This window comes from Papio anubis, chromosome 16 (assembly GCF_008728515.1).
Source record: "Papio anubis isolate 15944 chromosome 16, Panubis1.0, whole genome shotgun sequence".
Taxonomy (NCBI): Eukaryota; Metazoa; Chordata; class Mammalia; order Primates; family Cercopithecidae; genus Papio; species Papio anubis.
The window spans coordinates 5,962,536-5,985,814 of NC_044991.1; the positions used below are offsets into that span (position 1 = coordinate 5,962,536).

The following is a 23,279-nucleotide window of genomic DNA, read 5'->3' on the forward strand; positions in this document are numbered from 1 at the left end:
CTACCTCCTAGAGCTCTCCCCGCGCCCCTTCCCGGCTTGCCTGGACCTCGGATGACACGAGCCGGCCTCCCACCTCTCCACCACATCCACCCTCTGCGGAGGCCGAAGTTCCTTCCCTGCCCAGGGCTTTGTGAGGCAGCCACTGCCCGGCAGGCACAGCCTGAGGTCCTGCAGGCAGCATCCAGGGTCCTCCTGACATAGCCCCTCCCCACACTCCCAGGCATCCTGATCTCCGACCCCAGGCAGTGTAGGACCCTCCGGGCAGCACCACATCTCTGGGTCTCAGTACCCACTGCCCCTCCTGTCTGGAAGGCCCTTCTCGTCCCTATCCATGAGGCAAGCAGCTATTCATCTTGATTCGGAGGCTACCACCTTCGAGAAGCCCTCTGACCCCTGACCCTTTCCTTCCCAGTGCTGACTCTCCACCAGCACTTTGCTGATTCACTTTCCTGGTCATGAGTGCCCGCTGCTGGCCGCGAGGTCCTCAGGGTGAGAACCAGGTCTGGGTACAACAGCCACCTCCCACCCAGGACCTGGCTGCAGCTCTAAGGCTCCTATGGCAGACCAGCACCACACTTCTCACCTTGGAGGGGACGGCTGTCCACAGGATGCTGCCCACACCACAAAGCAGGCAGCCGCCACCACGCTCCTAACGTCCTCCCCTGCTTTAACTCTACCCTTGCCTGTGACTTGGCCACCCATTTTGCAGATGAGAAAACCAAGGCCCAAGTGGCTAAGTCCTCTGCTGGAAGTCACAGAGCAGCCAGCATCTTGGATCCCTGTGCACTCGAACTCCCCTGTGCTCCTTCTCCCAGGCAGCGTCCCCACACGGAGCCGGGGCTGGGCAGGGCTTCCTGTCTCCCTGTCCTCTCAGGTGCGGGGCACTCACAGGCCTCATATTCCACATGCTTCCAGGAGGCTCTGAGCAGCTTGGGGGCTGTGCCAGGTTCCACAGCTGGTGCTTGGCCTGGCCCGGCTGCAGGCTGAGACCCAGCTCTGCCCAGGGCTTCATCAGCTTCTCAGTGGGCACCGGCCGAGATCACGCCGGATACGCATCCCTGGCCTGGGATGCCCGACTGCACCGGAATGCTCCTTAGTCCCCTGTCTGGCGACACCGGCTCTCTACCTTTGTTTACTGTCTGTAAGTCGGGAATCGTAAGAGCGTCACCCCCAGTGAGTTTGAAAGATGAGCTGGCCCAGGGGAGAGGCTGGTGGCTGGTCATCCCCTCATGGCTGGGATGATGCCCCCCTGCGAGAAGCCCTGGGGTGGCCCCAGCCCCACAACGATGTCACAGTAGAGCTGCCCCTGCCCCCACTTGCAGACTAAAAAAAGTTGAAAATCCCAAGGGAAGTCTGCTAGGAAACCAGCTGTCCCCCAACAGCAGCCACCCTGCAATCCTGGCAGCTGCAGATGCCCTCCAGCCCTGTGGCAGCTGCAGACGCCCTCCAGCCCTGTGGCAGCTGCTGGGGTGGGTTGGAGGCGGTGGAACCCTGCATTGACTGGGAGGGCCTCTGGGATATGGCGGGCGGAGGTACTCCTAGCCACTGTCTCCAGACCCTGGATGGAGGTTCAGGGGCGCCTTCCCAAGTTCTCTCCTGGAGCCCAGGCCTCCCTTGCAGTGCATGGTGGAGCCACTGCTGGACCCAATTCAGGCAGAGGAGACAGTGCAGTGGTGTCGCCAGGGCTGCCAAGGCTCACAGCAGGTCCCAGGCTTCAGCCCTGCTGTCCTCAGTGACCTGCCCTGAGCAGCCTGTCCTTCCTTCCTGTTCATTAAACCTCCTGGGGGCCTCCAGCCCACTCTGGTCGCCCTGCCAGAGGTGACCCTACACCATGGGGCCTCTGGAAGAAGGTCTCCCTCTGACCTGCGGCCCTCTTGGGGTCTGGTGTCACTCACACAGCCCTCCTCACTATCCCCTTGAGGCCCCAGGCTGGAGCTGCTGTGGCTTCTTCCCGCGCCGGGCCTCCGTCCCGCTGTTCCCTCTGCCTGGGGCTTGCCCTCCACCTGCCCTTGCTGGCAGCTGTGTGGGAGAGCTAGCTACTTTGACCATGGTCTTCTTTTTAGGGGAGGAAGGGTCTACCTGGCTCACGGTTAGACCTCCCGACGCCCCACCTAGCCTCACACTCTGGCTGCACAGAGCAAAGCCCAGCAATCACCTGCCCGCAAATGCCGTGGCGCGCCCTTCCCCACCCAGGGGCCTGAGCCTCTCCTGGGCTCCTTGCCCTGGACATTCTCCCATCCACACTCCCCACCCCTGCTGCCTCCCTCCGAGGACCTTGAACTTCCTCCCATCCCCAGGTTGGTCCAAGGTGCAGGCCTGGGTTTGAATCCCAGCACTACACTTCCAGGCTGGGTAACTCGGCCAAGTTACCACCTAACCACTCAGTGGTTCAGGGTCCCCAGCAGGAAAATGGACTTCTCAGTACAGTGCCACCGCCCGGGTTGCTGTAAGGTCAGCATGCCCTGCCCTGCCCTGCAGCCTTTTCCGTGAAGCTATAGGGTGGGGCTTGCATCTACCACTCCTTGGCCACACCCGGCCTGGGCCCACCTACTCTGTGGCTTCTCAGTCCTCTAACCACCAGGCCCCAGGTTACAGGAGAAGACAGAGTCACACAGCCTGGCACCCGCAGAGGCCCCTCCCCCACCCCCAGGCCGCTCAGGACCTCTGCTCCTCTCCACCCCCACCCAAACCCTTGGAGCCGGTGGGGGAAGGGTGTTTGGTAAACGAGAAAGCCTCCGCTGGGGGCCACTCAGGGATAGAGGAAGGGCGGGGAGGGTGACCTGTCATCTCCCAAAACAGAAACGAAACCCCAGCTGCCCCTCCGGGCCCAACAGACAGGCCCAGTTGGTGCAGGTGTAAATGTCCCCTGGAAACCACATGGGACACTGCCGTGGCTTCTGGGTGAGGGCTCGAGTGGAAACGGCCCATGACCTCCCTTGTCCAGATGTGGACCGCCTCCTCTAGGAAGCCCCCCAGCCCCAGCAGGCAGTGCCCTCCCAGGGCAGGGCCTCACACCCCAGGAGGGTAAGTCCTCCTGAGGCCAAGTCCCAGCAGGGGGGCCAGCCCCTCCTGAGCGCTGGGCAGGTGCAGGTGAGGGAGAGAAGGGCACGACCCTTAGGGAGGCTCCATGGTGCCTGGCAGTGCTGAGATCTGCTGCCGCTGGGGCTTGGGCTGAAGAAGGGCTGAGGCCCTGGGGCTGATGTGAGGGCACCTGCCTGTGGCCACCCTGGCTGGGGCTACCCTAGGGCTGTATGGGGGCACCTAGGCTCACTCAGCAAAGCTGGGCTCCGTCTCGTCTGTCCAGAACAGGCCGTGGAGGGGGACGGTGCCGTGCCCGTGGCTCCCCTTGGCTGCCTGCCCATCCTCAGGCCCCTCTGCCTCACATCCCACTTCCACCCTCCGCCTCCCCAGCATGAGGCAGGGTGGGGAGGGGTGCGGGTGGGGGGTCAGAGCGGCGTACCACCGTGCACGCAAGGGAAGAAGAGTCGCTCAGTGTGTGGGTTTCCACGGCTGCCGTAACAAATCACCCCTAACTTGGTGGCTGAAAACAGCTCAAATTTGTTCCCTTGTGGTTCTGAGGTCAGAAGTTCTTTTTTTCTGTTTTTTTTTTGAGATGGAGTCTCGTTCTGTCGCCCAGGCTGAGTGCAGTGGTGCAAATCGGTACAATCTCAGCTCACTGCAACCTCCGCCTCCCAGGCTCAAGCGATTCTCCTGCCTCAGCCCCCAGAGGACCTGGGATTACAGGTGTGCGCCACCACACCTGGCTAATTTTTGTATTTTGAGTAGAGATGGGGTTCCACCATGTTGTCCAGGCTGATCTTGAACTCCTGACCTCAGGTGATTCGCCCGCACTTGCCTTCCAAAGTGCTGAGATTACAGGTGCGAGCCACTGCACCTGGCCTGGACGTTCTAAATCCATTTTCCTGGACTAAAATCAAGGTGTTGGTGGGGCTGTTCCTTCTGGAGGCTCGGGTTAGGGGAGAAATACCTGCCTTTTCCATCTCCCAGAGGTGCCCACATTCTTCGGCTCACGGCCCCTTCCTCCATTTTCACAGCCAGCAGTGTGACACTTTCCCAGCTCTCTGAGTCCGTCACTGCATCCCTGTCCCTTTTACCCCCGCCTCTCCCTCACACAGACCCTTGTGATTACAAAGTCCTTTTCAACACATAAAGCCTCACAGTCACAGGTTCTGGGAACTAGGGCAAGAGATCTGCCCAGGCTGCTTCCAAGGGGCAGGGAGCTTGGGACCCAGAGCAAGCAGGCAGGGGGTGGTGGGTAGCCGCAGGCAGGGGGTGGTGGGGAGCCGCAGGCAGGGGTGGTGCGGAGCCGCAGGCAGGGGGTGGTGCAGAGCCGCAGGCAGGGGTGGTGGGGAGCCAGACACAGGCCCCCTCATTGTGTCCAGGCCCCCATCCAGCCTGGAGGCTTCAGCCAACATCCTCTGGCCTTCAGAGACCCCTATGAGCACATGCTTCTAGCGAGACCTAGGTTGAATCCCAGCTTCCGCCCCAACTCACTGCATGAACCTGGGCAGTCCCTGTACTGTTTTTTTTTTTTTTTTTTTGAGACAGAGTCTCACTCTGTCCCCCATGCTGGAGTGCAACGGCGCAATCTTAGCTCACTACAACCTCCACCTCCCAGGTTCAAGCGATTGTCCTGCCTCAGCCTCCCGAGTAGCTGGGACTATGGGCGCCTGCCACCACAATGGGCTAATTTTTTATTTTTATTTTTAGTAAAGACGGGGTTTCACCATGTTGGCCAGGCTGATCGTGAACTCCGGACCTCAGGTGATCCACCCGCCTCGGCCTCCCAAAGTGCTGGGATTACAGGTGTGAGCTACCGCGCTTGACCTCCCTATACCGTTCTGAGCCTCAGTTTGCTCATCTGCAAAATGGGAGTATTGAGCTCACCTTAAAGGTTGCTGTGGGGAATGAAAGTTCATCCACAGGGCCCAGTACAGGTCGGGGTGTAGGTGGTACCACTGCTATGTAATGGGGAGCACAGTGTTGCTGGGAGAGACATGGGTACAGGGTTGGGGCAGGTGGCTGGAGTGGTCACGGCCTCAGCTGGTTCCTGTCCACGACTAGGGAGTGCAGACAAGGTCCTATAGGGCCCTGCCCTTGTGTTCCCACCCTAGCTATGGAAGCCAGCTCTTGCCATCAACACCCACCTCACCCTGGCTCCAGCCGGAACATGAACCCACATGTGTCCCTGTGTCCTGGCCCCATGTTAGACCTGGGTTCAGACCCCAGACCCTGACATTAGCAAGGGATTTTGAGTCCCTTTTCTCCTCTGGCATTGGTTTCCCTATTTGTTTTTTGTGTTGTAGTCTCGCTCTGTCTCCCAGGCTGGAATGCAGTGGCGTGGTCTCGACTCACTGCAACCTCCCTCTCCCAGGTTCAAGCGATTCTCCTGCCTCAGCCTCCCAAGTAGCTGGGATTACAGGCATGAGCCACCACGTCCAGCCAGGTTTCCCCATTTGTAGGCTGAAGACAGTCACCCTAGCCTTGGAGATGGATTTGTGCGGAGTGAGTGAGAAGTGAGTCATCACCAGCCCTGTACCAGGCTGGCATCTTGGGGCCACGCACTACTCCTGCCTGCCTGGGCCTCCACTTCAAGGGGGAGGTAGGCCTGGCTCTCTAAAGCCTCAAGCATTTGGAAGACACAGGCCTGGCAATGAGGAAGTGTCCCATCATGGTTGAGGCCCTTCGGCCCAAACACATGGAGGGGTCTGTGTTGGGGTGGACTGCAGGGGTGGGTCTTGGGGAGCTCCTCCCACCCCCAGCTGGGGTCTCCTGCAGTGGTCTGCCCTGCTGGGGATCCCCGGACAGAGGTGAGGGCAACTGGCGGGGCACTGACCCAGAGGGCTTGGTACCCCCACATGCCCTCATGGCATTTTGGGGCCTGCTCTGGATCTGCGGCATCTTTTGGAAGTTTCTCTAGAGCCTCCAGGGCTGGGGGAGGCAGGAGGGGATGGTAAGATGTATCCTTGCCAGGAGGCAGAAGCTGGGGTCAGGCCTAGGGCACAAGCACAGAGTCCTCCGAGGGCATGCTGGCGGCTGGGGCCTAGTGAGGGGTCACTGGGCCGCCTGCCCCTGCCGGAGCCTCCAAGCAGGGCACCCTCATGCCCCGGCTCCTCAGGCTGGCGTACAGGCCCTCCTCCACACAGGCCCTCCCCAGGGCTACTTCAGCTCTGCCTGCAGGGCACGCCCCAGTGGCCACTCCCGTCCCGCCTCCTCCTCCAGTGGGAAGATGTGAAAGCACAACTTGGCCCCACAACCCAAGAGCATGACCTTCATGGCTGGAGGCCCTGCAGGGGCACAGGGGCCAGACCCAGGGCGGAGGGAAGTGGAGCTGCCTGGGAGCTAGCAGGGAATAGGGACCAGGGGCCCTTGAGGAGGGAGGGAGGAAGGAAGGAAGGGGATAAGGATGGGGGTGCCAGGGGTGTGGCACATCAGCCTTCATGTCTTTATCTGTCACCCCACCAGCCTGGGAGAGTCTGATAGGGACACATCTCTGCAGCCTTTGCAATGAGCAGCAGACCTGTCACAGGCTAGGGGCAAAGTGGGACCAATACATAAGGAGTGGGCACTCAGGAAACCACCTCTACAGTCCTGGTTTATGTTGCCTAAGGGGGGCCCGGCCGGCAGGCCAGCCTGGCATCCACAGCTCCCTTACAAACACTTCCTGGGTCCAGTGCAGTGGCTTATGCCTACAATCCCAGCACTCTGGGAGACCAAGGCAGGTGGACTGCTTGAGCTCAGGAGTTCGAGATCAGCCCGGGCAATATGGCAAAACCCTATCTTCACCAAAAATACAAAAAAAAAAAAAAAAAAAAAAAAATTAGCCGGTGTGATGGCACACACCTGTAGCTACTTGGGAGGCTGAGGTGGGAGGATCGCTGGAGCCTGGGAAGTCAAGGCTGCCTGAGCCATGATTGTGCCACTGTACTCCAGCCCACGTGACAGAGCAAGACCTTCTCTCAAAAGAGAAAAACCAAACATTTCCTGCACGCCTACAGAATCAACCTCCATGGAGGAAAGAAAGGAAGGCAGACCCCCAGGGAAATGCTCAGCACTCCAGCGCCCCTGGTTCGCCTTCTTCCCAGCACCAAGCCCACCTGCGTTTGCTTGCCTCCTCGTTTATTCACCAATGCCTCCCTCTGGGAACTCTAAGCTCCAGGAGGCTGTTCTCTGCTGAATTGATGTCCTGAGCAGCCCAGTGCCAGCACAGTCAATGAATGAATCAATCAATCAATCAATGACTTGGATTCAGTTCTCATGACACAGCAAGCCTTACACTATGGAAATAGGTTCTTTGCAGCAGTATTTAATTAAGGATCTGGACATGGTCCTTAATTAAGGATGGGCCCTAAATCCAATAACTAGTGTTTTTACAAGAGAAAGGAGAGGGAGCCCAGTGTGATGGCTCACACCTGCAATCCCAGCACTTCTGGAGGCCGAGGCAGGCGGACCACCTGAGGTCAGGAGTTCGAGACCAGCCTGGCCAACAAGGTGAAACCCTGTCTCTACTAAAAATACAAAAATTAGCTGGGCGTGGTGGTGGGCACCTACAATCCCAGCTATTCGGGAGGCTAAGGCAGGAGAATCGCGGGCAGAGAATGCAATGAGCCGAGATTGCACCACTGCACTCCAGCCTGGGTGACAGAGTGAGACTCTTATCTCAAAAAACAAAAACAAAAACAAAAATTAGCTGGGCATGGTGGTGCACACCTGTAATCCCAGCTACTTGGGAGGCTGAGACAGGAGAATCACTTGAACCCAGGAGGCGGAGGTTGCAGTGAGCTGAGATTGTGCCACTGCACTCCAGCCTGGGCGACAGAGCAAGATTCTATCTCAAAAAAAAAAAAAGAGGCCAGGCACAGTGGTTCACACCTGTAATCCCAGCACTTTGGGAGGCTGAGGCAGGTGGATCATCTGAGGTAAGGAGTTTGAGACCCGCCTGACCAACATGGCGAAACACCGTCTCTACTAAAAGCACAAAAAATTAGCGGGGTGTGGTGGTGGGCACCTGTAATCTCAGTGACTCTGGAGGCTGAGGCAGGAGAATTGCTTGAACCCGGGATGCAGAGGCTGCAGTGAGTTGAGATTGCACCATTGCACTCCAGCCCGGGCAATAAGAGCGAAACTCCGTCTCAAGAAAGAAAAAAAAAAAAAGAGAGAAAGAGACAGGAGAGGGAGACTTGGACATGGAAATGAAAGCCATGGGGAGGTACATATTGGAGTGATGCAGCCACAAGCCAAGGAGCCACCAGAAGCTGCAAGAAGCAGGGAAAGCTCCTCCCCTAGAGCCTCTGGTGGTAGTGACACCTGGACTTCCAGCTTCTGGCTCCAGAACTGTGAGGGAACAGATTTCTGCTGTTTTAGGCCACCAAGTTTGTGATCTTTGTTACAGCAGCTCTGGGAAGCTAATACAGTCACACAGATAAAAGGGGATGTGTACTAGACTCACAATGAGAAGCACAAGGCTTGGCAAGCCAGGCCCTGCAGAATGACACACCTGTCCCGACCCTGCACAGACCTGTTGTCCTGGGGGGCCCTGGCAGGGAGCACTGCTAGAAGCAGGAGCAGGCAGACAGGGACCAGAAGGGGTGCCCTGCCCCCTGCGGTTTCCACTCAGGGACTTGGCTGGGGAAGGCACTTTGCCTTCTCTTTTTTTTTTTTTTTTGAGACGGAGTCTGGCTCTGTCGCCCAGGCTAGAGTGCTGTGGCCGGATCTCAGCTCACTGCAAGCTCCGCCTCCCGGGTTTACGCCATTCTCCTGCCTCAGCCTCCGGAGTAGCTGGGACTACAGGCGCCGGCCACCTTGCCCGGCTAGTTTTTTGTATTTTTTTAGTAGAGACGGGGTTTCACCGTGTTAGCCAGGATAGTCTCGATCTCCTGACCTCGTGATCTGCCCGTCTCGGCCTCCCAAAGTGCTGGGATTACAAGCTTGAGCCACCGTGCCCGGCCACACTTTGCCTTCTCTTGGCTCCATCTCCCACATCTGCTGGGGAGGAGAGCCGGGGCGCAGGCTCTGCTGCATCCTGCGCAGGCGATGGATGAACCGGGCAGGTCTCCTGGGTGCTCTCTCTGCCCTTCTGCCTCTCTCGGTGGGGGGTGCTGGTAATACCTCCCTCACTGGGCTAGGAGAGTGGCAAAGTCAGTTAAGGGCGGTGAACGGGTCTGGCCTGGGGCGTGGCACATAAGAGGAGTGCAGGAAATGGCTGTGTCCCTGATGCCCGGGGCAGCGGGAGCTGATGCAGGCCTAAGGGCTGGGAGACCTGGAGCCCTGAAGGTGCTGCGGGGAGGGGCTGGCATTCCTCTGTAATCCGCCAGGCTGCTGAGCGAAATCTGGGGGCGGGACTCAGGCAGCCTCTGCCTGCAAGGCCTCCCTGACCTCTGAGAAGACATTTGAGACTCTGAGCCCACTCCAGGGTCACCCAAGGTGGGGTGATGGCAGTGTCTAAGCCCCCTGAGCCAGCAAACAGCCAGTGCCCCCACCTGTCTGGGGACTCGCAGCAGTACACCCCAACTCGGGGGTGGGAGGGAGCTCACCAAGTGGCTGTCGGTGGGTGCTCAGGAGCTGGCTGACTCCTGTGGAGTCCTCCAAACGCCATCCCTACAGGGACACCCCGACACCCATCCCCTGCGTGAGTCTGGGCTTGAGTTGTGAGGTACAGAGGATCTACTATGTGTTAAGCCCTGTGTTGAGGGCTTTATTTTGCATGTTCAAATTTCATCCCTACAACAGCCCCGTCAGGTGGGTACTATTATGGGTCCATTTTATGGATAAGGAAATTGAGGACCACAGAGGTTAAGTGACTTGCTCAAGACCACAGAGTAGGGAAAGGGCAGAGTTGGGATTTGAAATAAGTCTATTTACCTCTTTCCTCTAAATCACAGCAGAGAAACAAGGAGAAAGAGATGGCTTTCATCTCAATACTGGAGAAGGAGAATACTGCTTTTTTTTTTTTTTTTGATAGGGTCTTGCTGTGTCACCCACGCTGGAGTGCAGTGGTGGCATCATGGCTCATGGCAGCCTCGACCTCCCTGGCTTAAGTAATCTTCCCATCTTGGCCTCCCAAAGTGCTAGGATTACAGGTGTGAGCCGCCGTGCCTGGTGGAGAATACAGCTCTTAAGACACCGCGGAGTCGCTGGCTCAGTGAGATTTCCCAACAGGAGTCCTTCCTTCACTGTTTCCACACCAGCCCTCCCCCACAGAGAGGAATGCGAATATCCACTGACAGGACAGGGAAACGGAGGCAGGCACTTGCCAGTCCTCTAGCAGTTTGCAACTCAGAGACAGAAGAAATCACGTTTGAAGAGGATCTCGCTGGCTCAGTGCATTCAATGAACTGAAAACAACGTGTGTCCAAGTGACAGCCGGGTTCCTGGTGGCCAAGACCACAGCCGGTGGAGCATCTGGCAAGATTTCACTGCCAGGTGTGGGGGCGAGAGGGGCAGCGTCCACAGCCTCCCCCGATCAGCCTGCCTCACTTTCTCCTGCCTCTCATTTTCCTTCGGAGCAGAGACGCTGGCGAGTTCCACTAAATAAATCGTTTCTTTTTCGGATCCCAGCCTTGCTCCTCAAACAAAGCTGGGGGAAGGGGCTTCCCAGGCCCCTGCTTGTCTGGGAATGACCCCTGGAGGAGGGTCCTCTAAAGAATGCCTCGCAGCTGCCGCACCCCCTGCTGACAGCTGGAGGACAGGGGGCCTCTCCAGGGAAAGCCTAAGGGACCTTAAAGAGACAGGAAGCCTGCGCGACCCACCCACTGAACCCCGAGGCTCCTGTGCTCAACCGCAAAATGGGAAAAATACTTCCTGCTCCGTTAACCTCCCGGGTTGTCACGAGCACCGGAGTGGAGACGTGGAAAGACCCCGGGTGGGAGGCGGGCACGCGGGTTCCCGGCCCACCCCGCCGCCCACCCGCCGGGCGCTTCTGGGACAGCCCCGGGCGCTGGCGGGCCTCGCTCCCTTTCCTGGGTTCTGGAACCACGCTGCACTGAACTTTCCTCCAGGCCCGCACCACTCCGGCAGGGCAAGTTCTTTGCAAACTGTGAAGCGCCGCGCCGCCTTCGGCACGGTTCCTGGCTCGGGGCGGCCCCTCGCCCGCGGACGGCTCGAGGGTCCTCTCCCCTCGCTCCGAGACCTCCAGCTGGCCGGGAGGGCGCGGCCTTACCTGTTCCAGGTGGCGTTGGCGCAGGCCCGGCGCTGCTGCGTGCCCCGCTCGTCCGCGGCGGCGGCCGGCTCTCTCTTGCCCAGGTCACTGAGGCTGGGCGAACTCATGAACTTCAACCTGCGGAGAGTCCTCATGGTGACCCGGGCCGCCTGCGCCGCGCCCACGCGCGCCCCACGCCGCGCCCTGCGCCACGCCGCGCCAAGGGCCCCGGGCCGGCGCTGCGCCCTCTACGCGGAAACTCGGGCGAGAGCAGGAAGCCGAGCGGCCCTGAGGGGTCCCGCCCCGGCCCCGCGCCTCCGTCTCGGGTCCCGCGCCGGCCGCCCCGCCGGGTTAATCATTGCACGGAGCGACTCAGCGTGGAGCGCCAGGCGCGCGGCCAGCACGGACCCGGCGCAAACGCAGGCCGGGGGCGGGCCCAGGGGCGGGGGCGGGGGCGGGTCGCGGCGCCCCGGGGGGCGGAACGGGAGGGGCGGGGCATCGCGGGCGGGGCGGGGCCTCAGGCGAGGGGGCGTGTACAAGAGGCGGAGCCGGCGTCTCCGCGGCCGCAGCTGCCGCGACGTCCCGCTCGGTCTGTCTCTGGGGACGTGCTCGCCCTCCTCCCCTCTTCTGAGGGCCCCACATACCCACAGGAAACCAACACGCACGGGGCGCAGGGCCCAAGCCCAAGCGCCCGCCCCCTGCCCGGCACTGCGGTCGCGTCCACACGATGTCCAGCGACCCCGGCCCCGGCAGTCTCTCCCTTACGTCCCTCGTCGCAAAGGCTGTGCCACAAAGGTGCCTCCGTACCCCTCACCTGAACACAGGCTCCCCCACCCACTTCTCATGAGGACTTTGGGTAGAGGCCTTCAGTCCCCTCCAGGCACCTCTGCCCAAGAACCCACCCCACCCGGCCTCAGCCTACACCCCCTTGGAGGGGGACTTCAGCATTGCCTGGCTGCCTGGAGGATTTGCTGGATTGGCGGCTTGAAGAAGTAGAGGGTTTGCTCCTTATTTCCCACCCCCAGGTCTCTTGGATGGTAAAACCAAGCAGAGCTTCCCAAGTCTCTGTGGTGGGGGCAGAGTGATCCCAGTGAAGGCAGGGCACAGCTGGTGCTTCCTGCCTGCTTTGCAGAGCACTTTCAGATGTCTGATCTCCTCACATGAACTAACATGAACTACTTCGTGAGGCAGAGGTTATTATTCTCCCCATTTTTCAGTTGAGGACATTGAGGCTCGCAGAGTGAAATAACTTGCCCAACATTGTGCAATCAACAAACGGCAAAGTTGGGCCTCACCACAGGGAGCGTCCAGCCCCTTGCACGGGGCCCTTCCCAGTCCCCAGCTTCTGGGGTTCCCACAAGGCTCACCTGACCCCTCCATCAGATAGGGGGGTGACAGCTACAGCTCCAGGAGCTGGGAAGACTCCATATAAAATGTAAGAGAGAGGTGGTGGCTCACGCCTGTAATCCCAGCACTTTGGGAGGCCGAGGTGGGAGGATCACCTGGGGTCAGGAGTTCATGACCAGCTGGGTCAACAAGGAGAAACTTCGTCTCTACTAAAAATACAAAAATTAGCCGGGCGTGGTGGCGCATGCCCGTAATCCCAGCTACTCAAGAGGCTGAGGCAGGAGAATCGCTCGAACCTGGGAGGTGGAGGTTGCAGAGAGCTGAGATTGCGCCATTGCGCTCCAGCCTGGGCAACAAGAGCGAAACTCTGTCTCAAAAAATAATAAAAATAAAAATAAAAATAAAATAAAATGTAAGAGAGCCTCGTGAAGAGTCTTTGTTTAGTGCAAATCAACCAGTGTCTCCTGGGCACCTCCTGTGTTCCAGACATAAACATAAATACCATTGTCTTTGGGAGACAGAGCCATAAACAGACAAACTTGCTCGTCAGTCAAGTGGAATGCACCGGTTCATCTCACAGGCAGCTGGGGGCCCACAGGCAGCAACAGGTGCTTTGTAAACTAACCGTCAAGTGCTGTACACGTTTTCTTTTTCTTTTTGAGACGGAATCTCACTCTGTGGCCCAGGTTGAATGCAGTGGCACCATCGTGGTCACCGCAGCCTCTACCTCCTGGGTTCAGGCAACCCTCCCATGGTCGCCTCCTGAGTAGCTGGGACTACAAGGCATGTGCCACCATGCCTGGCTAATTTTGTGTGTGTGTGATGGAGTTTCGCCCTTGTTGCCCAGGTTGGAGTGCAATGGTGCAATCATGGCTCACTGCAAACCTCTGCCTCCTGGGTTCAAGCAATTCTCCTGCCTCAATCTCCTGAGTTGCTGAGATTACAGGCACCTGCCACCATGCCTGGCTAGTTTTTTTATTTTTTTAATTTTTAGTAGAGACAGGGTTTCACCATGTTGGCCAGGCTGGTCTCGAACTCCTGACCTCAGGTGATCCTCCCACCTCGGCCTCCCGAAATGCTAGGATTACAGGTGTGAACCACCACAGCCGGCTCCCTGGCCAATTTAAAAAAAAATTTTTTAATAGAGACAGGGTCTTGCTATGTTGCCCAGGCTGGTCTCAAACTCCTGGACTCAAGCAATCCTCCCACTTTGGCCACCCATAGTGTTAGGATTACAGGCATGAGCTACTGTGCCCAGCCCACACTCTCAAACTTACAGGAACACTGTATCTTTTAGATCCCAAACCAAATTTCATAGCCAGACATGGATTTCCTACCTTATTGCTGTAAAAAAACCAAAAACAACAACAACAACAACAAAACATATAAAAATACTAAGGCGTGTACTGAATTGTCTCTGAAAAGAATTAAAACAGAGGATAAAGCCCAGATCCTTGACTCTTCGAAGGGGCCTTTGAGACCTGCTTGCCCTCCAGCTGCGGGTCCCTCCCTTGCCCTAGAATGTCTTTCAGGGAAGTTAGTTGCCCCTGTCTCTGACCGCCTTCACTCTCAATTAGGCTCAGGGGTCGTCCTCTGTCACCTGATGACTTTTTTTTCCATCCTATGCCGTAAGCCAGGAGGGCAAGAACCATAACAACTTGTTCACTGCTACAGTCCCCGTGCCTAGCGCACGGAGTGGGTGCTTCATAGATACTTGGTTTAATGGACGGATGAACATTTATCTCATAAGAAATAAAGGGATTACATTGGACCACATTGGTGACAATGCCTCATAAAAGTGGCCAGGCTGGACAGATGTAAGGAAGAATCTCTGTCACGGCTACTGGTGTAAATGCAGCAAAGCAGAACCCCCAGGGATCCAGATGGGATGAAATGGTTTCCCATGCCGGAGGCAGGCTCTCGGGAGAGGGCTGGCTTTGTGGGCTCAGCACAGCCTGGTCCCACGCTTGCTGACCGCTGGCAGGGCCTGGCTGGCAGGAGAGGTCAGCCCCAGAGAGGGAGGGAGGCCTGACTGCTTGGGATAAGAAATCAGAGAGAAATCAGCAGCCCGAGGTGGGAGGCAGGAGGAGGGAAACGGGGCGGGGGGGGCGGGGGGGAGGCGAGGGGGCTGGGAATGCCGCAGGCATCTGGGAGAAGCGGCCAGACAGAAATTCCGGAGCTGGGGATGGCTGAGGAATTTTAAAGATATCTTTAGAAAAGGCATCTCTAGTCAGCGTTAAGGAATTAGCTATCACTGCTCCCTGGCCCCAGCCACAGATGTGTAAAATCTGTCTACACCCAAGAGCCCAGTGCCAGGAGAACAGTGGAGGCTCAGGCAAAGGTGCCACCGCTCCGGGTTTGGGCCATGACAGGTAGAGAGGGCACAGCTGCGGGCTGCCCTTGGGGCCAGAAACCCCAGGCAGAGGCCAAGAGGGGACAGAGCTGTCACAAACCCTCAGAGCAGGGGGCAACTGGGGGACAAAGGGCCGAGTCCAGCCCCTAAGTGTGTTCTATGTGGCCTGCAGCGTCGGAGGAAAAAAAAAAACCAAACTGCATGCGGCCAACATTTTACAACGGAGAGACTGACAGAGAAACCTGGATTCTGGCCGCCCTGAAGCATCAGATGATAGTCTTGCTGGGCCTGAGTCTCACATGACAGCTCCCACCCGGGCACTGCCCCTGCCAGCAGGCACGAGGGCTCCAGGTGCCCACCAGGCCTTCCTCTCACTTATGGGGCTTTCTGGGTCTGATGAGGGGGCTGGGGGACCCAGCAATTGTATTGTGGAGGGGTGCCCTGTGCAGGGCTCGTTAGAGTCTGAGACCAGGGAAGGGAAATGCCCCTGTTAAGGAAATAAGAGACAAAGGGACTCAGTCACACATCCCCCAAGCTGCCAGAGCCACCCCCGCTCCAGACTCATTCATACATCCCCAAAGCCACCAGAGCCATTCCTGCTCCAGACTCATTCACACATCCCCAAAGCCACCAGAGCCATTCCTGCTCCAGACTCATTCACACATCCCCAAAGCCACCAGAGTGGCCCCCGCTCCAGGAAGTTGCCAGGCCAGATGTCCTCTCCTCCCCAGCACCCAAACTCATTTCAAACTCCCCCTGGCCAGCGGGGTGTCTGGAGCTGGTAGAGGACCCTGGTCACGGAGGGGGAACCCTGATATCCTCAGAACTACCCTTCTGAAGGGCCTGCAACCCCTAAGCCTGGCTCAGCCCCAGCTGGACTCAGTTCCCATCCCCAGGGACAGGAACAGACCGGTAAGTCAAGGCGGCTCATGAACCTGGGACTCTGAGCTCTAGTCCATTAGCACTACAAGTAACATGATCTGTGGGACACAGGCCAACCAAGGGGAGACAGCATACCCCTGAAGGGGCCAGTTCGGGGCCCAGGGAGGGGTACTAGAGGCATGGTACAGGGGTGGCCATTAAACATACTGCCCCATCTCGTCCCCACAAGGCTGCCAAGCGGGAGACCAGTCCCATCTTACAGACAGAGAAACAGAGGCCCAGGGAGGCCAAGGCGTATGTCCGAGGTCAGAGTCAGCAAATGGCGGAGCTGGGGCTGCAGCCCTGCGGGCTGGTGGGGAGAGAGAGACAGCCTCCATCTCGCCCACTGTGCCCGGGGCGCTGCCCTCAGCTGCTGCCCTCAGCTGCCCACTTTCCCCGGGCACTGCTTGCTCTGGAGGGGCACTTCTGCCCCCTGGTGGTGAAGCCTGGTGTTCCCTCAAAGCAGACCCGAAAGTCCCTTCTGCACAGAGCAGCCTGGTCAGTCCTGGACACCCGGGAAGAGGCCTGGCAACGTGCTGGGCACGGAAAGCCATGGGGAGTTCCTGGCTCTGTCCCCACAGTCTCTGCCATCCGGGCCCGTCCCATCCCTTCCCTGGGATGGGCGAGGAGGGTGACACCACTGCCCTATGAGGCACAGAAAAAATCCACGCACAGTCACAGGGGCACACCAAGGCTTGGGGACCGCTGCCAGGGTGATTGCACGGCAGAAGTAGGTTCCTGAGATAGGACCGTGACGCTGGGGGAGCCCAGGGTACTCATGGTGACTCTAGCACCAAATGGGATTAGGCTGTCATGGCCACGGCCCCTTTCTGTGCACCGATTCTCAGGGACTGTCCCAAGGCCACATGGCCAGTTAGTGCCCATGGCAGGATGGGTGTCGGGCCCATCAGAAGCAACACGTGTTGTGTTTCACACATTGGAGAATCCAACAGAGGCTCCCCTGTGGCAAGCCTGGGGTGGGCGCACCGACAGTAAAAGTGGGTGGGCCCCTCTCTCAAGTTCCTCCAGAAGAAATGTTCCCCCCTGGTGGCCTTGGAGCCAGGATCAACTGTTATTATTCCCATTTCATGCATGGAGAAACTGAGGCTGCATGGGGAATACAGCAAGGGACAAGAAAGACACGGTCCCTGCCACCAGGAGGTTAGCCCACCGTCCCATCCTAGCTCTGCCATCTAGTATGTTCATGCCCTGGCCGGGCATGGTGACTCATGCCTGTAATCCCAGCACTTTGGGAGGCCGAGGCGGGTGGATCACCTGAGGTTAGGAGTTGGAGACTACCCTGGCCAACATGGTGAAACCCTGTCTCTACTAAAAATACAAAAATTAGTCGGATATGGTGTAGTCCCAGCTACTACCTGTAGTCCCAGCTACTAGGGAGGCTGAGGCAAGAGAATCACTTGAACCCTGGAGGTGGAGGTTACAGTGAGCCAAAATCATGCCATTGCATGCTAGCCTGGGCGACAGAGCAAGATTCTGTCTCAAAAAAAAAAAAAAAAAAAAAAAAAATCTGGGCATAGTGGCTCATGCCTGTAATCCCAGCACTTTGGGAGGCTGAGGCGGGTGGATCACGATGAGGTCAGGAGATCGAGACCATCCTGGCTAATACGGTGAAACCCCGTCTCTACAAAAAATACAAAAAATTAGCTGGCATGGTGGTGCATGACAGCTACTCCGGAGGCTGAGGCAGGAGAATCGCTTGAACCTGGGAGGCAGAGGTTGCAGTAAGCCGAGATCATGCCACTGCAGTCCAGCCTGGGTGACAAAGCGAAACTCCGTCTCAAAAAAAAAAAAATTATAAATATATATATGTATATATATATATTTATGTCCTCCTTGCAGCCTTGAGGTCTGAAGATGGACCTTCTTCCCTAAGTCTTCTTTGAGCAGCTGAGCTACCAGGACTCCATCTGGGCCCTTCTGCACCCTGGTGGTCTGGTCCTGTGCACTCAAGACACGTGCCCTCCTTTGGTTCTGGATTCCAGTTCTAGGGGCCGGGGAGGGGGCTTTGGCCAGCAGGTCCCTGGTCTTACTACACGAGACGTCACACATGTACCTGCGTGAGAGTCTCTCTCCAAGTCACCTTCCCACCTGTCAGCCAGGTCTTGAACACCAATCAGTTTCCAAAGTCTCTCTCAGGCCACGTGTTTTAAAATCGGATTCTAGTCTCTCAATAGGTGCTTCTGTGGTACAAGGAGGTAAAGGAGGTGACTGTCCAAGCTCAAGGATGGCACTGCAGAGAGAGCCAGGTTTTGGAATCTCCCAAACTGGGTCTGCCCTCAGCTCTGCCACCTCCTTTGTGTCAAAGTTGTCAGAATCAGCCAGACATGGTGGCTCATGCCTGTAATCCCAGCACTTTGGGAGGCCAAGGTGGGTGGATCACCTGAGGTCAGGAGTTTGAGACCAGCCTGGCTAACATGGTGAAACCCCATCTCTATTAAAAATACAAAAATTAGCCAGGTGTGGTGGTATGTGCCTGTAATCCAGCTACTCGGGAGGCTGAGGCAGGAAAATTGCTTAAGCCTGGGAGGCGGAGGTTTTAGTGAGCCGAGACTGTGCCATCGCACTCCAGCCTGGGCAACAGAGGGACTCTGTCTCAAAAAAAAAAAAAAAAAAAGTTGTCAGAATCAAAATGGAATCACTTGTGTTTAAAAAACCCTGACAGGCGTAGGCCGGGCGCGGTGGCTCAAGCCTGTAATCCCAGCACTTTGGGAGGCCGAGACGGGCGGATCACGAGGTCAGGAGATCGAGACCATCCTGGCTAACACGGTGAAACCCCGTCTCTACTAAAAAAAATACAAAAAACTAGCCGGGCAAGGTGGCGGGCGCCTGTAGTCCCAGCTACTCGGGAGGCTGAGCCAGGAGAATGGCGTGAACCCGGGAGGCGGAGCTTGCAGTGAGCTGAGATCCGGCCACTGCACTCCAGCCTGGGCGACAGAGCGAGACTCCGTCTAAAAAAAAAAAAAAAAAAACCCTGACAGGCTGGGTGCACTTTGGGAGACCAAGATGGGTGGATCACTTGAGGTCAGGGGTTCGAGACCAGCCTAGTCAACATGGTGAAACCTCGTCTGTACTAAAAATACAAAAAAATTAGCTGGGCATAGTGGTGTGCACCTGTAATCCCAGATACTCAGGAGGCTGAGGCAAGAGAATCGCTTGAACCCGGAGGCAGAGGTTGCAGTAAGCCCAGACTGAGCCACTGCACTCCAGCCTGGGCGGCAAGAGTAAAACTCTGTTTCAAAACAAAAACAAAAAACAAACAAAGAAAACTCCTGAGAAATGGAGCCAGGAAAGGCCATGAAGAGAGGCTTCTTACATAAAAATGCCTGATAACAAAAATGACCACAAAAGGCTCTGTAAAACCACAACCTTGCACAAAGGCCATAGCAATCACACACCAAAATACCTCTGTGAGGACATCTGCTCAGCAACTGCCTGTCCAACCTCGGGCTGGTGCCGCCCTTGTTATTGATCCTTGTAGGCAGGGACATTTATCTCAAAACAATTATGTAATCCTCCCAATTTTTCCTTTAAAAACCTTTGTCTTTCTTTGTCCCTGAACACACACATAGCTTACTATGGCATGCAAATTCCCATTGCAATGCCTGATTCCTGAAGAAATATCATTTTCTTGTAGAGAGTCCCTCTGTCCTTGTTATTTTATTATTACTTTTTGAGACAGAGTCTTGCTCTGTCGCACAGGCTGGAGTGCAGGGGCACGATCTTGGCTCACCGCAACCTCTGCCTCCCAGGTTCAAGTGATTCTCCTGCCTCAGTCTCCTGAGTAGCTGGGATTACAGGCACCTGCCACCACACCTAGCTAATTTTTGTATTTTTAGTAGAGATGGGGTTTCACCATGTCGGCCAGGCTGGTTTTGAACTCCAGACCTCAAGTGATCTGCCTGCCTCAGCCTCTCAAAGTGCTAGGATTACAGGCATGAGTCACGGCGCCTGGCCACTGCTTGTTATTTAGGTTGATATCTGTAATACAAGCTTCAGTCTCTTTGTCTTTGGAGTGGGGAGATAAGACCACGTTCCTTCTGGGGTTAGTAAGTTCTTATTATGGGCCAGGCATGGGGTATCCACCCTTGAATTCCATAGCACTCCAAGGCAGGCAGCTACTCCCATCATCCTAGTTTACAGGTGGGTTAGTTGGGGCTCTGAAAGGTTAGATGACTTACCCTAGGTCACATGACTGGGCCAGGATTCCAACTCAGGCAGGTAGGTGGGCTTCAGTGTGTCCTCCCTACACCAACAAGGACCATTCGTGTGTCTGCCAGCGACCCAGCACAGAGTGTCCGTGCATGGACAGCAGTCGCCTTTGCTTTTATTTTATTGTATTTTTTTTTGAGATGGAGTCTTGCTCTATCACCCAGGCCGGAGTGCGGTAGCATGATCTCGGCTTACTACAATCTCTGCCTCCCAGGTTCAAGCGATCCTTTCACCTCAACCTCCCGAGTAGCTGTGACTACAGGTGCATGCCACCACACCCGGCTAATTTTTGTAGTTTTAGTAGAGATGGGGTTTCACCATGTTAGCCAGGCTGTTCTCAAACTCCTGACCTCAAGTGATTCACCTGCCTTGGCCTCTCAAAGTCCTGGGATTACAGGCATGAGCCACCACACCTGGCCAGCAGCCACCTTTTCTTTAATCAACATTATGAATAGAGTGCGGGGGCAGGGGGTGGGCTGGGCCAGCACCACACAGGTGCCCGCCCCTCAAAGCTTCCTGTCCTGACAATGACCTGCTAGCCCTTCTCGGCCATCCTTGGGTATTCAGACTCCTCAACTGCTGAATTGTGCCCTCCAAAGACACCGAAGTCCCAGCCCCTGGTACCTATGAATGTGACCATATTCGGACAGAGGGTGTTTGCAGATGTAATCAAATTGAGATGAGGTCATATTGGAGTACGTGGACCCTAAATCCAGTGACTGATGTACTTATAAGAAGACCATGTGGGCAGGGTGCAGTGGCTCACGCCTGTAATCCCAGCACTTTGGGAGGCTGAGGTGGGCGTATCATTGAGACCATCCTGGCTAACACGGTGAAACAATCATTCTCACTAAAAATACAAAAAAAGCCTGGCGTGGTGGCGGGCACCTGTAGTCCTAGCCACTTGGGAGGCTGAGGCAGGAGAATGGCGTGATCCTGGGAGGTGGAGCTTGCAGTGAGCTGAGTGAGCTCCAGCCTGTGCTCCACTGTGCTCCAGCCTGGGCGACAGAGCGAGACTGGCCTCAAAAAAAAAAAAAAAAAAAAAGAAGGCTGCCATGTGCAGCCACAGAGACCCAGAGGAGAGGGCCATGTGAGGACAGAGGCAGAGACTGGAGTGATGCGGCCAGAAGCCAAGGCACACTTGGAGCCACCAGAAGCTGAAGCAATGAGGAAGGATTCTTGGCTCTGCTGACACTTTTTTTTTTTTTTTAAAGACAGGTCTTACTCTGTCACCCAGGCTGGAGTGCAGTGGTGTGATCAAGGCTCACTGCAGCCTTGACCTCCTGAGGTGATCCTCCCACCTCAGCCTCCCTGGTAGCTGGGACTACAGGCACACGCCACCACACCTGACTAGTTAGGACTTTTGGTAGAGACAGGGTCTTGCTATGTTGCCAAGGCTGGTCTTGAACTCCTGGGATCGAGCAACCCAACCACCTTGACCTCCCAGGACACCTTGATTCAGACTTCCAGCCTCCAGAACTGTGAGAGGATGAAATTCTGTTATAAGCCACCTGGTTTATGGTCACTGGTTATATCAGTCCCAGGACACAAATATGTTGCCTTTCCCCACACAGAGCCCACTCCCCGCCAGGCTCTGGCTTTGACCTCCAGGAAACCCCATGTCCAGATGGGGAAAGGTCCCACCCTGACACTCAGCACACTGGAGACGCCCTCGTTCCCTCTAGCCCTGCTTTCTCCAGGGGAAAAACACAAATTCCGGAGACAGGAGCTGGGAGGAGTAACCTTTGCAAAGGCATCCCAGCCTGGCAGCGTAACACCACACAGCTGTGCCTGGCCTGTACTGGGAGCCCGTGCACTTCCTAACCTTCGTGTTTGCAGCGTAACACCACACAGCTGTGTCTGGCCCATGCTGGGAGCCGGTGGCTCCTAACCTTCCAGGTGTTGCAGTAGCACTGCTGCAGCTGTATCCTGGCCATGCCTGGGGAACCCGTGCACTTCCACCTAACCTTCGTATTTGCGTAACACCACACTTTTAGCTATGTCGGCGTAACAGACCGTGCCGCTTCCCTGGCTTGCTCCGATGTTTGCAGCGTAACACCACTTTTGGCTAATGTCACAGCCCATGCTGGGTTAACAATTGCACTTCCCACAGCAGCCAGTGTTTGCAGCATAGCACCGCACGGCTGTAATCTGGCCATCTTTACAGGGCTCATGCACTCCTGGCAGCCGTGTTTGCGGTGTAACGCGGCAGTGTCTGGCATACTGGAATTTCATTGCCCTAATAGTGTTTGCAGTGTAGCGGCATAGAAACATTAGCGTGGGGAACTCCTGCGCTTCCTAACCTTCACGTATTTTGCAGCTGCCCGCCAGGCCGGAGGAACCTCCATATGCATGCCAGGAATGGGGGCTCAGAGCAGCAGAGCCAGAGACGGACTCTGACTGCACTCCTGACATATGCCTCTTCCCCAAGGTACTTTCTTGGCCTTTTCTTAGAAGGATGTTGGATGGAAGGAATTAACAGCTGGGATGTCCAGGTTCACTGCAGCGTGAGCCCTGCCTGACACAGCCGGGAGGAGGAGCCCCGGGAGGAGGAAGGGCGGGTGTGGGATAAGAGGCAGTGCTTTTTCAAAAATGGAACAGCAGGTGTGGGGCGTGCGGTCGGGGTTTAGGATCCGATGGGAGTAGGTAAGAAGCGAGCAACCCATCAAAACTTAGCCAGCCCATTCCAACAGCATAAATTGAGCCTACAGAGCCCGGCTGTAGGAAGTGATGTCGAAACTCCCTCCTAGTTTCTTGAAGGCGGCACCGCCCCGTAGAGGAGGGGTTTCACCCAGAATTAGCACCCACCAGCCATGCCCCGCTCTACTACCAAAAGGATCCTCACCTTCAGGAAAACTTGGTGGATTTCATTCTATCTTCTTCTTTTTTTTTTTTTTTTTTTGGATGGAGTCTAAAACCACCTTCAGGCTTGAGTGCAGTGATGGGTGCAATCTACGGACTCACTGCAACCTCCACCTCCCAGGTTCAAGTGATTCTCCTTCCTCAGCCTCCTGAGTAAGCTAGGATCACAGACATGCCACCATGCCTGTGGGCATTTTTGAGGCAGAGATAGGAACATGGTGGCCAGGCTGGTCTTGAACTCCCTGGCCTCAGGTGATTCCACCCACCTCAACCTCAAAGTACTAGGAATACAGGCGTGAGCCACTGGCGCCCGGCTCCAGCTTGGATCATTCAATCTCTCACCTCTAAATGGGAAGAAACCACTGCAGGAGGCTTCTGGAAAGGGGGCTTAGCTGTACACATGGCGGG

The 23,279-nt window shown here is 56.5% G+C and overlaps 1 protein-coding gene across 4 annotated transcripts in view; it reads right to left on the reverse strand.

Moving 5' to 3' along the window:
• Positions 1-23,279, reverse strand: part of PRR5 (proline rich 5) — a 67,296-nt gene that overhangs the window by 26,179 nt on the left and 17,838 nt on the right. For 2 of the 4 annotated variants that reach the window (XM_031656213.1, XM_009217474.3), the window contains exon 2: positions 11,180-11,296. The exons of 1 other annotated variant lie outside the window; for it this stretch is intronic. In XM_031656213.1, the coding sequence (XP_031512073.1) occupies positions 11,180-11,286 (107 nt within the window). In that variant the 5' untranslated portion in view covers positions 11,287-11,296. Of the gene's footprint in view, positions 1-11,179; positions 11,581-23,279 lie in introns of those variants that run through there. One more of the 4 variants, XM_009217473.3, reaches the window with a different exon arrangement.